This window comes from Chelon labrosus, assembly GCF_963514085.1.
Source record: "Chelon labrosus genome assembly, chromosome: 6".
In the NCBI taxonomy this organism is placed as follows: domain Eukaryota; kingdom Metazoa; phylum Chordata; class Actinopteri; order Mugiliformes; family Mugilidae; genus Chelon; species Chelon labrosus.
This window is the reverse complement of record NC_140342.1, coordinates 21386612-21400184: the sequence shown is the minus strand read 5'-3', so window position 1 is coordinate 21400184 and position 13573 is coordinate 21386612. Positions and strand designations below refer to the sequence as shown.

Here is a 13573-nt window from a genome sequence, read left to right as displayed (position 1 = left end):
GTGATGCTAAAAGATGCTGGCACTCTGTGGCCTCAAGGGCTCTCCACACAGCTCCTCTGACGCATTCAGAAATATTAAAGAACAATCGATTAAACAGACGAATTAAACTGTGATGTCCTTGTTTTGAGTTTTTTTTTAATTAATCTACAACTTTGACAGCTCTACAACAGGAACTAAAACAATCATTAATCAAACTAATTACTTTAATGATTATCTTGCTGGAAAAGAAAATCGTATTCAAAATGTAGTGAAATGTGAGTTTGGAGAGGCGGGAATCCAAACACTGGCTAATTTCTGAGTTACTTACGTTTATTTGGATTCAAAAATCCAATTATTTCCCCTGCAGATGTGGTAGTTGTTCATTATCGGAAAGCAGAAATCTTCCTTATCACTATATCCAAACAAAGCTGAAACATTGGGAAACTGTTTTGTGTCCAGACTGTATATAAATATGGACAATGCGTTGCCACTTCCTTGTATTGGGGAAACTGACACTATTTTCCTGGGGATACGGGCGGCGCCATCTTGCGACTTTGGAGCCCGATATATATATAGACTAACTCACGTTTTCAGTTTGATTAATACTACGCTCTGCTCTACCTCCACCAATTACAAGGAAATGTTGGATTATACACTGTACTTATTTTTAAAAATTGTTTTTATGACTCTCATTTTTTTATGGCTCCGCTTTACAGAGCAGTTGGCATGGCAAAATGGTGGTTGCCATTATGTCACATCCTGTCACATCCGAAACTAATCCAAAAAATTGAATCACGCATCAACATTACATCAACTACCCAAAATGACTGAAAATATCCTTGAAAAAAAATTATTTGACGTGTATTTAGTGTTTTAGTTTGACCCAAGCCCTATCCACCAACATGGAGGGGGCGGAGCTTATGACCTATACTGCAGCCAGCCACCAGGGGGAGCTCTACTTGCTTTGGCTTCACTTTTGATGAGCTGTTCCGCTGTCCATCTTTATACAGTCTGTGGTCTATATCATATCCTCGATGAGCTTCACAGACATATGTCCTCACTGCTCTTTTGACATCAACACACAAGCTAATTGTAGTTGTGAATCACTGTTTTCCAGGAGACCACAATAACTGAGATAAAGCAGAAGATTATGAAGATCCCAGATGCTAACGGTATCGTCATAGATGGGTTCCCCCGGGACGTCGGACAGGCCCTGTCCTTTGAGGACCAGGTGAGTCTGGCTTATTCTTCCATTTCCTCCTCGTTGTGCAGATGCCATTAACAGATTTATATTTCTAATCCTAACACAGTCTCATTAAATCTCCCAGAGCTGGAAACCAAGAGTGTGTCAGAACAGCAGGGATGTTTCAGTTGCCCGTTAATGTTCTTTAGTATTTCAGATTTTTTGATGTTCTTTAGTCCACATTTAAAGAAGGCACAATTTAGCTGTTTTCATGGACGCAAAGAGAGATGTACCCACCCCCCTCCCACCAAAACCTTACTGACATCACTGAACTCATTCAATAGACGTTGATGACCAAGAGAAAGTCAGGTTTTCAACATGTCTACATTGATTCCAGCTGGTTGTTTTGCTATCTTCATGATTCTGTCAAACACACCAGAGCTAAGCGGTGAGATAATATTTTCCTCTCGTTGTGCCTTCTACTAAGGTATTCTTGGTGGAATACTAGAGTCCATCTTAGTCCAGCCTTTGTCTGCAGAGCACAACAACTCTTTCTTACGTGCTTTGTGACCTAGACTCACTGTGCTATTTATTCTGCAGACACGGTAAAAGTTCTTACAGTATCTGTGAGTCCAGCACACAAAGAGCTATTCATAGAGGTTAGTGTTGCATGCCAACTACTGTATGTAGCTGGAATTTGGGTAACATTTCATTTTCTCTTTGATGGCTAGACTAGATATTTTTCTTATTTGCATTTGATATCAGTGCTGATCAGTGTCGTGCATCAACGCCATTCATTGAACGCCGTTCATACTTTTGTGAACTGAACGCATCATTTTATCGACTGTGAGTGTAGAGTTTCACTCAATCTGAAGGGAAATAACATTCACCTCCGTTCAGTTCAGTTTTACGACAGCTGTTAGCTGACGTGCGATTTACGGCATACAGCATGGCTGGTGCAGCTGAAAGAGAAGCCGCCTCCGGCACCGCAGAAGCAGCTGATCCACACAAACAGCTGAGTTATTTCCTGGTGTATACAGTCAGTGGTTATTCAAAAAAGCAGCACAGATCCTGGCAGAAAAAATATCACGGGCTGGGGAACGGAAAAAATTAATGAACGTGCACAAATGAACGTGAACTGTTCATTTTGGAGTCTATGAACTCAGTTCAAAATTAAAAAACTATGAACACGAACTAGTTCACGTTTATCTGTGCACACTGAACTTTGAACTAGTTCTTGTTTAATGTGAACTTGCACAACACTGGCGCTGATCTGACACATGATGCTTTAAGTTAGCATGTTTCAACCCCTGGTGCTGCTGACCGGCTCTTTTGCATTTCGCCGTCTCGTCAATGTTCCTGAAATGACCTTACGGTGGCACACTGAGCTTTTGACTGGCAGACTGGTTCATGCAGCATCTGTTCTACTCTAGTGTCCTTGAGTAAGACCAACACCCCAACTAAATACCCAATAGTCTGTCTGGATGGTTTTACCTGTTTCATGAGGATCAATAAGGCGTCATTCTCTTGCATTTCAACAAGGGCTTTTTATGAAGACTCACAAAACCCACTAAAAACATCAACGTCAATGTAAATTAGCCTGTCCTGTGGTGTCTGGAAACAGAATGTTGTTAGTTGGAGGCCTTTGGGTCTTATGGGTTGAGGGGAGGGGCCTCTGTGTATCATCCCACAGATACTTGACCAGCTTGGGATCTAGTGAATTTGGAGGCCAGGTCAACACCTTGTGATGAGTTGTTCCTAAAGCGTTTTTGTGTGTGTCTGTGTCAGGCTGCATCCTGCTGGGGATGGCTGCTGCCATCAGGGAGTGTCTGGTCTGGTCTAGGTGGGTGGTACATGTCTAAGTAACATTCACATGAATGAATGTCAGGTCCAAAAGTTTCCCAGCACAACATGGTCACAAGATGGTCAATATTATTAACTTCTCCTGTCAGTGGTCATAATGTTGTGGCTGACTGGTGTATACATTGCATATAAGCTTTTGTCTAAGCCCTCTAATGGAAAGTCAAGTGTGACAGTTGAACTGCCAGCCGTGTGACACCAAACGGTCGATTGCTTTTAGAAGGATTGATTCCCTTTATCACATTTAAAGCCACTTAACATTTATCAACTGTTAAATGAGCACTCAGTGACTTTTAGAGTGGTCAGGGGTCTAAGTGGGTCAGTGGAAGGAAGGTCCAACCGTAAAACTGAGTCATTCTGAGCTGCATTACAAGAGAGGAACAAGAAGTGAGGACATCAAAGTCTCGAGTCTCGTATGGATCAGAATAGTCCCATAGTCACTAAAGTCATTGTTCCAGATATTAATTGAGTGGTTACCAAATTACAAAAGAGTTTTGGCAATGTGTCCTGCACTGTTGCAACTAGTCAGACCTCTGCTGGAAGCTGTTCAGCTAATATTTCCACAGCACCACGAGCATCCAGAATGAACAAACTGTAGAGCATGTAATCAGCACGATTCAGGTCAACGGTTTGCAGCTATCAGCAGACAAATACAGACTACTGCCCCCTGCTGATATGAAGAGTTATTTCCTTTTACACAGGTGTAGAATGTAGCTATGTGTGCCAGCTAGCCATTGGCCATTGTCTTTGCGTGTAGTGCAAGTGCAGCTTAATGGTCCCGACATATTCCGCCATCGTTGCCGGTAGCTATTTGACGGAAATTTTGTGTCTGTGCCTTAAAAACTCAGACCTCTGTCAGGCTCTGACACCAACAGCCCAAGATGTTTAGATTCTTTCAGAGTCCATGAAATTGCGTTATCTTCTCAAGGAATTTGAAAGGATTCTTCTTCTTTTTCCTTTCAGCTGTTCCCTTCAGGGGTCACCACAGAGACCCTGTCCTCTGTATGCTCTTCTCTCACACCAACTACCTTCATATCCTCCTTCACTACGTCCATAAACCTCCTATGTGGTCTTCCTCTAGACCTCCTGCCTGGCAGCTCTAAGCTCAGGCATCCTTTGACCAATAAATTCACTATCCCTCCCCTAAACATGTCCAAACCGTCTCAGCCTGGCCTCTCTAACTTTATCTCCAAAACAACCAGTTTTTCCCCTGATTTTAGTCTGTATTGTAAGAATAGGTCTTCCCACTATGTGCCTTATGCTGCAAGGAAATTATCGCTTTTCAACAAGGGTTCAGTTTTGGTCACTTTTAAACTTTTTTAATTGCATATTCAAGCAGCGACAGGGCAAGTGCTCTCTGAGAAAATAAATTCAGTTGAAGGAAAAAGTCCTTATCACACACTGGTTATTTAATGCATGAAATTGTGAAGACTGGACAGACCCATTTGGACCCATCATGGTGACCGTCTGGATCGATACTTCCGTTTACAGCCATTGCACCAAAATTGTATCATCAGCATTGTTTGATCAGCACCAATAGCAAGCGTATCAATCAACTGTTTTGCTGATGTCTTGCTGAAGGAAGGGAACCTCAATACATCATTACAGTTTACATACTGCGGCTCCCAGTGGCTCCGATCGCTGATTAACTTTGCGTTCGCGGCCTCCTGCAACGGAAACCAGATGGGACTCTAGAGGTACATTTACTGAAAGACTGCCTGGTGCTCTGTCTCATTTACGTTCCAGTGAACACATATGAATGGCTTGTTCATGTAGGCAGCCACAGCCACTCAGCCGGCTGGATAGAGTCCATCTGCTTCAGTCAGTTAAGTTAACAAATGGCACAAAAGGCAATTTCTCTTTCCTATTTCCCTCTACTTACTTCGCAGACGCACACGAGCAACTGTGTACACAGGAAAATATGTGCACATTCATGCACACAAAGACAGTGCACAAAGGGTCTGACAATGAATATATTAGCGCGTGCTCATGTCTCACACACACACACACACACACACACACAGAAGCTTATACAATCAGACTCACAAATAGGACTCAAGGTCACTCAGTGAAAAACAGACACGCAGATGTAATATAACGTGGTGCTGATTGCAGATCGAGTGTCAGCCATCATATTAAAAAGTCAGTCATCGTCAGTGATACATGCATACGGTCACTGTCGGTGACCGGCTCAGTGGAAACGACGCGTGAAAGTGGCGTGTAACGCGAGCGCCGGTGCTTGCTGTGACAAACCAACAGACAATTACCAGCTGAATCTGAAGCTCCTCAGCTTTTGTTGAGCCTCCCCCCCCCCCCCCCCCCACAATAATTGCTTGTACTGCCTTGCATTGTTTTTAGCTGACACACACTGGTGATCATTTTGCACTTAGTGTAGTATTTAACAGCTTAAGGGCCGGGTGATTCCCTCGGGAGTTGGTGGAGACCAAACACAAAAACAAACAGTGAAAAAACTGAGCTCACCAAGAACGCTGTCCCTCTGTAACTACTGTAAGCGTATCTGTGTCTTTGTGCACATTTATTTGTATTTCTTAATTTAGATGCCTCAGATCTATCTTATCTTAGCTTCAAAACGCATCGTCTTGAGTTTCAGCCTCCCACAGATGCTGTTTCAGAAGACAAATACAGATTTTCAGGCCTTTGTTTTTTAACTCTCACTGCACTTCATAGCATTGTTTTCTGCAGACACATTTAGAGACTGGCTGGTGAATATCGTGGGCCATTTAGCAGTTTTAAGAGCAAGATACTGTATGTCCCTGAGGAGTTGGTGGAGACCAAAACCAGAGCTAAAACGGACAGTACACACAAACACAACCTCGCACAAAGGATCAAACGTCAACCTGTAAATGTTATCGACTTCTGCAGCATATAAATCCCTTTTAACAAGCTGCTTAAAAAAAAATCATCATCATTTATACACCGATCAGCCACAACATTATGACCACTGACTGGAGAAGTGAATAACTTTGACCATCTTGTGACAATTCATTGTTCTGCCGGGAAACTTTTGGACCTGGCATTCATTCATGTGGATGTTACTTAGACATGTAGCACCCACCTAGACCAGACCAGGCACCCCCACCCCATAGCAATGACACTCCTTGATGGCAGCAGCCATCCCCAGCAGAATGCAGCCATCCCCAGCAGAATGCAACCTCAAAAACACTTTAGGAACAACTCAAAAAAAAACATGAAGAACAGCACAAGGTGTTGACCTGGCCTCCGAATTCACTAGATCCCAAACTGATCAAGTATCTGTAGGATGATCCACAGAGGCCCCTCCCCTCAAAGGCCCCTCCCCTCAAAGGCCCCCCACTAACAACATCCTGTTGCCAGACACCACAGGACACCCTCAGGAGGTCCATGTCCATTCTCTGATGAGTCACAACTGTTTTGGAGGTTTTGGAGGTCATAATGTTATGTCTGATCGGTGTAGGTGATTAACATCTGTATTTTCATGTGGCAAATTAATTTCTTACCCATTTGTGCAATCCTGATTATACAAAAAAAACAAAAAAAACAAGATGGAACAAGGGGAACTAGACTTGTAGAGTTCCTCGAAGACGTTTCATCCAAGCAGCATCTTCAGTTCTGATGGCTACGTGGATACGGCATGACCTGGATGACTGAGAACATTCACAGACACGTTTCTGATTAGTTATATAGATTTTTTTTTATTTTCCTGGGATTCCTGATCAATCACACATCAAACCGCTTGAGGAATTGATTATGGATTCTCTGGTCCCTCATAGTAACCACTATGAGCGGCTAATCCTCTCTAACGTCATCGTTATATCCTCTCGCCTCTGCGGTAGTTGCGGATCGTCTTTTTGTGAGGAGGCCTAATCTCGGCGTAATTAGAGCTCAACGTGTGGTTGGGGCTGTCTCCCGGTCTCCACCTGGCCTCACAGCAAATTCCACTCAAAGAAACAAATCAAAGGAACAAGAGGTTATATATAGCTTGATGGGGAATTTTAACAATGAGGCATGCCCTCATCATTCCCAGCTGTTCCAGCATGGATCAGATCACATGAGATTAGGCATAACTTCCCTCAGTGTCGCCACATGAACTAGTGACCAACTTTCTTCTGTAGCTGCACATTTGAGAGTGAACGGCAAATTCAAAGAGCCAGGAGTTACGAGTTAAAAGTTGTCTCTCATTTAATAATCTACCATAACAACTTTTATAACAGATAATGCCAGAAATTCAGTTCAGCTAAATAGATTTTTTTATTGTCAGGGTGTAATTTAAATTGCCACACAGAAGGATCATTAAAAGGGTCGAGGACGGTTTCGAAATTTGGCCCTGGGGTTTGATAAGGACCAGAGGAAGTTCAGTGGAGATGAAATGGCGCAGATAACACACGCATGCGGTTGTGTTTATGGCCGTGTCCTGGCAACCGCTCGAAACCGGCTCATGCCGTCGTCGCTGATTGGACGGGAGCTGATGACCACTCAGCCAGTAATGCACAGTTGCAGCAGCCCTGGGATTTGCAATCGAATAAAGTGACAGCTCGTTATTAAAGGGCCTTTTGTGCGGCTCAGGAGCGAAGAGGGAAAACAGCAGTGGTGTACTTTGACAAATGACGTGCTGAGGCCTTGTGTTATCTGGGATGAGACCACTTGTGGCGTCTAGTGAGTGTCCAGTGTGCAGGGAAAACTAATATCACAAAAATACACTAATAAAAATAAACAAATACACTAAAAATAATGAAATATTTTTTATTTTTTTAATTGAATAGTTTGAAATATTGGGATAGACAGTTATTCTAGTTGAGAGCTAAGTCATAAACACTCATGCCTGTATTTGCTAATGAGTGGAGTAGCTGTAATTAGCTTATGTTAGCATGAAGACTGTCTACTGCTAGCTAGCTAGCTAATACATTATTGTTCTAGTTTGTTTAATCTGTACACAGCTTTATGAGCCCAGACCGTGCAGTGACCTGCAGTGTGCAAGCCCTTTCCCGTGGGCCCGCCACTTCCATGCAGTTCACAGTGTGCACTACACCGATCAGCCACAACATTATGACCACTGACAGGAGAAGCAAATAACATCGTCCATCTTGTGACAATTCAGTGTTCTGCTGGGAAACTTTTAGACTTGGCATTCATTCATGTTGGAGGTTGCTTAGACATGTAACACCCACCTAGACCAGACCAGACACCCCCACCCCATAGCAATGACACTCCTTGATGGCAGCAGACATCCCCAGCAGGATGCAGCCTGACTCACACACAAAAACGCTTTAGGAACAACTCAAAAAAACAAAAAAACATGAAGAACAGCACAAGGTGTTGACCTGGCCTCCAAATTCACTAGAAACTGATCAAGTATCTGTGGGATGATCCATAGAGGCCCCTCCCCTCAAATGCCCCCACTAACAACATCCTGTTGCTCCTACTTACCTAAATTAGCCCGATAAACAACATGAATATAGCAGTACTTGGGTTTCAGCTGCTGTGAGTCCTTATCATAAAGACAGGAAGCAACCTGTCTTTGAGCTGTTTCAACAAGTTTGAGGAGTTTCCTCTGTTTATTTAAAGTTACATACTTGCTTTTTGGTTGCCTGCAGCTGGTCTCTCTCAGTCTCTGAAGGAAGTGCAATGTTCTCTAACCTCAACTTGATCATTTTGGAGATCTTAGGCATGTTTAAAAGTCTACTCCCTCTACTTCTAGTCTTAATGCTATACTATGCGATGCTGAGCCAATTGTCTCCTGTGTTGTGCACACACAAGTCAAAAAATAATCTAACTCTCAGCAGACGAGCAAATAAACATATTTCCCAAAGTCCTGACAGTTTTAGTCGTCTCAGCAGCGTGTTTGACGTTGGTTGCTGCTTTAAGGATGTTTTTGTGCCACATTTTATTTTTATTTATTTTGTTTTACAGTGAATAAAACACAGAAAGGTGCTTGCTGCTTGTCCTCTACCAAGAAATTAATTCCTCCATTCCCGGTTCCTGAGAGACATCTCCGTGTGTCCTTTCAGGAATCAGTTTTATGTGTGAACGTTGAAATCTGACTCATTCGTCGTCTTCATCGTCAGCTGTCACATCAGAGCAAGAATTAAATCTCATTCCGCTCCGTGTCGTCTGCAGCAGGTAACGTTAGATACGATGTGTTGGCGAGTGGTAGAAAAGTGTAAGGGGTTGGGAACTGATAGCGTTCAGGCTGTGTGCGATTAGAGATTAGATCCTCCATATAATTCAGTTACAGCTGTTGTGTAATATTCTATATATAGATAACAGAAGTGCTGAAAAGGAGGATATAAAGGATTTATTTAAGCTACAGTAAACACTTGACTCCAGCTGCAACTAATGACTGTTTCAGTTATTGGTTAATCTAGTTTTTAAATCAGAGAAGAATTGGGCGTAAATCCTAAGAAACATTTAAAGATTCTGTAATCTGTATTATAATACAAACAATTAGAGGACAATTTACCGTTCTGCTTTATTCCAGCACTTAACAGCCACACCTGGTGAAAAAAAAGTTGCGTTGTTGGGAGCAAACCTGTCAAATTGCTGTTAAATGCCCCAGTGGAGCTGCTCAAGACACGACACCTCTTTCTCATTAACGGCAGCACAACGTGTACGGACCAAGATAGCAGCTCGAAAGATAGAGGAGACGAGGAAAGACGGTGAAAAAAAAAAGAGGCGGCCTCTGGTTAAAGATGAAGGGGCGAGACAGATGGAGAAAGTCACAGAGAGTCTGGAAAGTTTATGTGAAGGCATCCGAGACTAGAGTGTTTTTGTCAGCGGGGAATTGGTGCTCATAGAAACGGTACGAGGACAAAATGAGAAAAAATGCAAACCCAGTTTTGATCATAATACATTTCCCAGGACACATAGAAATAAATACGAGTATGCCAGTTATTGAATGTAGGCACGAATCAGCCACAACATTAAAACCACTGACAGGAGAAGTAAATAACATCAACCATCTTGTGACAATAGAGTGTATATCTCAAAATAAATAAAAGAGAACTCCTGTACCAGCCTCTGATCCAGCTTCATAACAAGCCCTGATGTTGTTATTGTTGAACCCGAAAACCTAAAACAGAAGGAACCTCAGTCTTTATCTGCCCAGACTCTATAAATGTCACTTTACTTGCACATTCGCAGTGCAAAGCTCTGTAAGCTCGCTAAAAGAACAATTATATAACTGTTTTTTATTTTTCAACTTCCCCTTGGTGAAAGTCTCGCAGGAGGAGGTGTATGAAGCCGTTAATTAATTCTTCTCTGAGCATAATGTGTTTCATTTCCCTCTGATGTTTGAGATGAATGTGCGGCTGCTCGGATTTGTATTTTATTAATTATGATGGACAGATTTAAAGGTGGCAGCTTCGTGCGGAAAACCGATCCATGACCAGTCACAACTTTAGTTTGTGCACATAAAAAGCAACTGTTGTTTGTGATGAAACTCTTTTATGACTGCTCAACTCCACCACAGTCAGTAAGAGTGTTTGTGCCGAGGCTTGAAGGGAAGATGAAGGGATAGCCGATCCCTCTGGGAAGCTATGAAGGGAGCAGGACTGCTGTGGTGGCCCAAAGGAGGCGGCTCATAAACGGCTGCTGTGATGTTGTAAAGGCCAAAGTGGCAGCATGGGATAAGTAGTAAGTAATACAATGGATGCTGGAATCACTCAGCACTCCCTAACTCACATGCTGCTAAAGGAATATTTGAACAGCCACGGTTGGTTAAGGTTTGTTTCAGAAAATACACCGTTCAAGCATAATATTATAACCACCTTCCTAATATTGTGTAGGTGTTAGAATGATGTTAGTGGGGGCCTTTGAGGGGAGGGGCCTCTGTGGATCATCCCACAGATACTTGATCAGTTTAGGATCTAGGGAATTTGGGGGCCAGGTCAACACCTTGTGCTGTTCTTCATGTTTTTTTTTTTTTATTTATTTGTTCCTAAACTGTTTTTGAGACTGCATCCTGCTGGGGATGGCTGCTGCAATCAAAGAGTGTCATTGCTATGGGGTGGGGGTGCCTGGTCTGGTCTAGGTGGGTGCTACATGTCTAAGTAACATCCACATGAATGAATGCCAGGTCCAAAAGTTTCCCTGCAGAACATTGAATCATCACAAGATGATCAATGTTATTTGCTTCTCCTGTCAGTGGTCATAATGTTGTGGCTGATTGGTGTAGATCCTTCATCTGAGCGTTGCGAGCTTTGACCAGCACCGTTAGGTCACATGTTCTGGAGCTTTTACAGATTTTAGCAGAGCTGGCTTTCTCAAAACACCCGTTGATTTAGATTCTGTGATGGTTGATGCTGGGAGTCACACAGTCAGCTCGCCGGCACAGAGATTGATCTCACTCAACTGGAAACAGAATACTGCACCAACACGCTCAAACCTGATGAAGGAGGTGATGTAATCTGTGGAATTAGAGAAGATTGAATTTTCTCTGAAAAATCAACAGAAGGAGGAATGTTAAGAGAGCTTTTATAGACCACGTCTGTCAGTGTTCAGGCTGACGTCTTTGTTTCGTGATCTTTGTCGGATGTTCTTGCTGTGTTAAAAATATAATAGATGTAGTCCTTGTATCCCTGTATCCCAGTTTGCTGCCTTTCTTGGGTTTAACATGACTCAATTTGAGTTGATTGGATGTTAAAACATCCTAGCCTTGCGTCTTCTATCGGTGTATGAGTAACACTGAGTCATTTTGCGGTTACGGACGTTGCACAAGAGATGGTTATTACTTTAACAACCTTATATGTCATTTAACAATATAAAATGACAGCTCACAGGAAAGCTTTCAATGTATAGCATGAGAAGCTAAATGTGCCTGAAGCGGTGTGTGCTATTTACAAACAGTTCTTGATATCACACGGGAAGACAGCACCTGGTCGTTAGGACACTGTAGCAGACGATGTGCCCTGTTTCTCATGGTTTACAGACCAGTAGTGCAGTTTATCAAGACGATAAGTGGAAGATTAATAGTGATGAAATGAACTGCAGCAATGTAGAAGATATTTGAGTTAAGCAGAAAAGTTATTAGCTCATGATTCAATTACTTGATCGACAGAAAGTAAATCCGCAAATGGTGATAAGTGGCAAATCTTTTAAAATTTTAAAGCCAAAATGTAAAATATTGGTCTTTCTTGGACTTAAGTGATCATTTTTTAATAGACGAAACAATTAGGGAAAGTAAGAACCCTATACACCAATCAGCCACAACATTATAACCACTGAGAGGAGAAGTAAATAACATTGACCATCTTGAGACAGTTCAATGTTCTGCTGGGAAACTTTTGAACCTGGTATTCATTCATGTGGATGTTACTTAGACACGTAGCACCCACCTAGACCAGACCAGGCACCCCCACCCCATAGCAATGACACTCCTTGATGGCAGCAGCCATCCCCAGCAGCTCAGAACAACTCAAAAAGAACAGCACAAGGTGTTGACCTAGCCTTTCAAATTCACTAGATCCCAAACTGATGAAGTTTGGGAACCCATAGGACCCAAAGGCCACTCACTAACATCCTGTTGACAGACACCACAGGACACCCTCAGAAGACCCATGTCCATTCTCTGATGAGTCACAACAGTTTTGGATCCACAAGGGAAAACTATTTATGGGGACATTTATTTCAAATGATGCGTCCTAATTGTATTTTCTGGGGCGAGTTATGATAGCGGCACTCTGAGCTCCCTGAGACGTGAGATGAGAATCTGTGGCTCTCCATGAGAACTGCCGGACGGGGAGAGGAAACGGCCCCAGAACGGTCGGATTTTGTGCAGACAGATGGAGATGTCTGATAGTCTGCAGCTACACGTGCTCAGAAAGGCGGAGCAGAACAAACTCAACCGAAGGCAAACACGCCGCTCAGGGACGATGCCCTTGTTGAGATCTCTCTCCGTGCCGTGAGAGAAGGCTGATTTGTTGTTTTTCGGAAAAAGAAAAAATCTCTTATCTCGGTCTTGAAGGCCTGCATTTTTTTAGGCGACAGAGTCATTTTGTGTTGTTGTTTAAAAAATGATGATATCTTTCCACTGCAGCCTAACAGGAAGCTGGCACAGGTCATCATCTGCACCTTATTTAGGCCTGTGTGTGTTTTTTTTAAAGAAGCCTACCATGTGCTTTCTGGCCTTAAATCACTGAAACGCACCAACATCTATGTCTTTTAACTCCGACCTGGTGTGAGGTCCTTTTAATCAGATGATCTACAAAACTCCACATCAGCAGCTCAACCTGAGAGGAGAAACACAAGGTGCACGTGCGTGGTCGCTATGGAAACTGAAACTTTAATTTGCAAGACTCAGAACAGGGTCCCACAGCTGGAGTAGGCGCGCGCCTCAACAAACAGCGCCGTTCGAGCTATTTTTGTGGCATGGCAGCGCGCCAGATCAAACGCTGGAGTGTTTAGGAACGGAGGAACCCAAGCCACACAATATGAATAGTTATAAACCACTCCTGGAGCTTTTTATAGAGCAAAATTCCTGGTGGTGGTAGCGGGAGAGGGCGGCGTTCAGCGCTCCGACTGAGTCTCACCGAACGAGGTCAGAACCATGGAAACCAA

The 13573-nt window shown here is 43.0% G+C and overlaps 1 protein-coding gene across 1 annotated transcript in view; it reads left to right on the top strand.

Annotated features, from left to right (window-relative positions):
* The window catches only part of ak5 (adenylate kinase 5), an 83249-nt gene that overhangs the window by 14291 nt on the left and 55385 nt on the right, over positions 1-13573 (top strand). The window contains exon 5 of the mRNA XM_084546287.1: positions 1097-1210. Within this exon, the coding sequence (XP_084402413.1) occupies positions 1097-1210 (114 nt within the window). The remainder of the gene's footprint in view (positions 1-1096; positions 1211-13573) is intronic.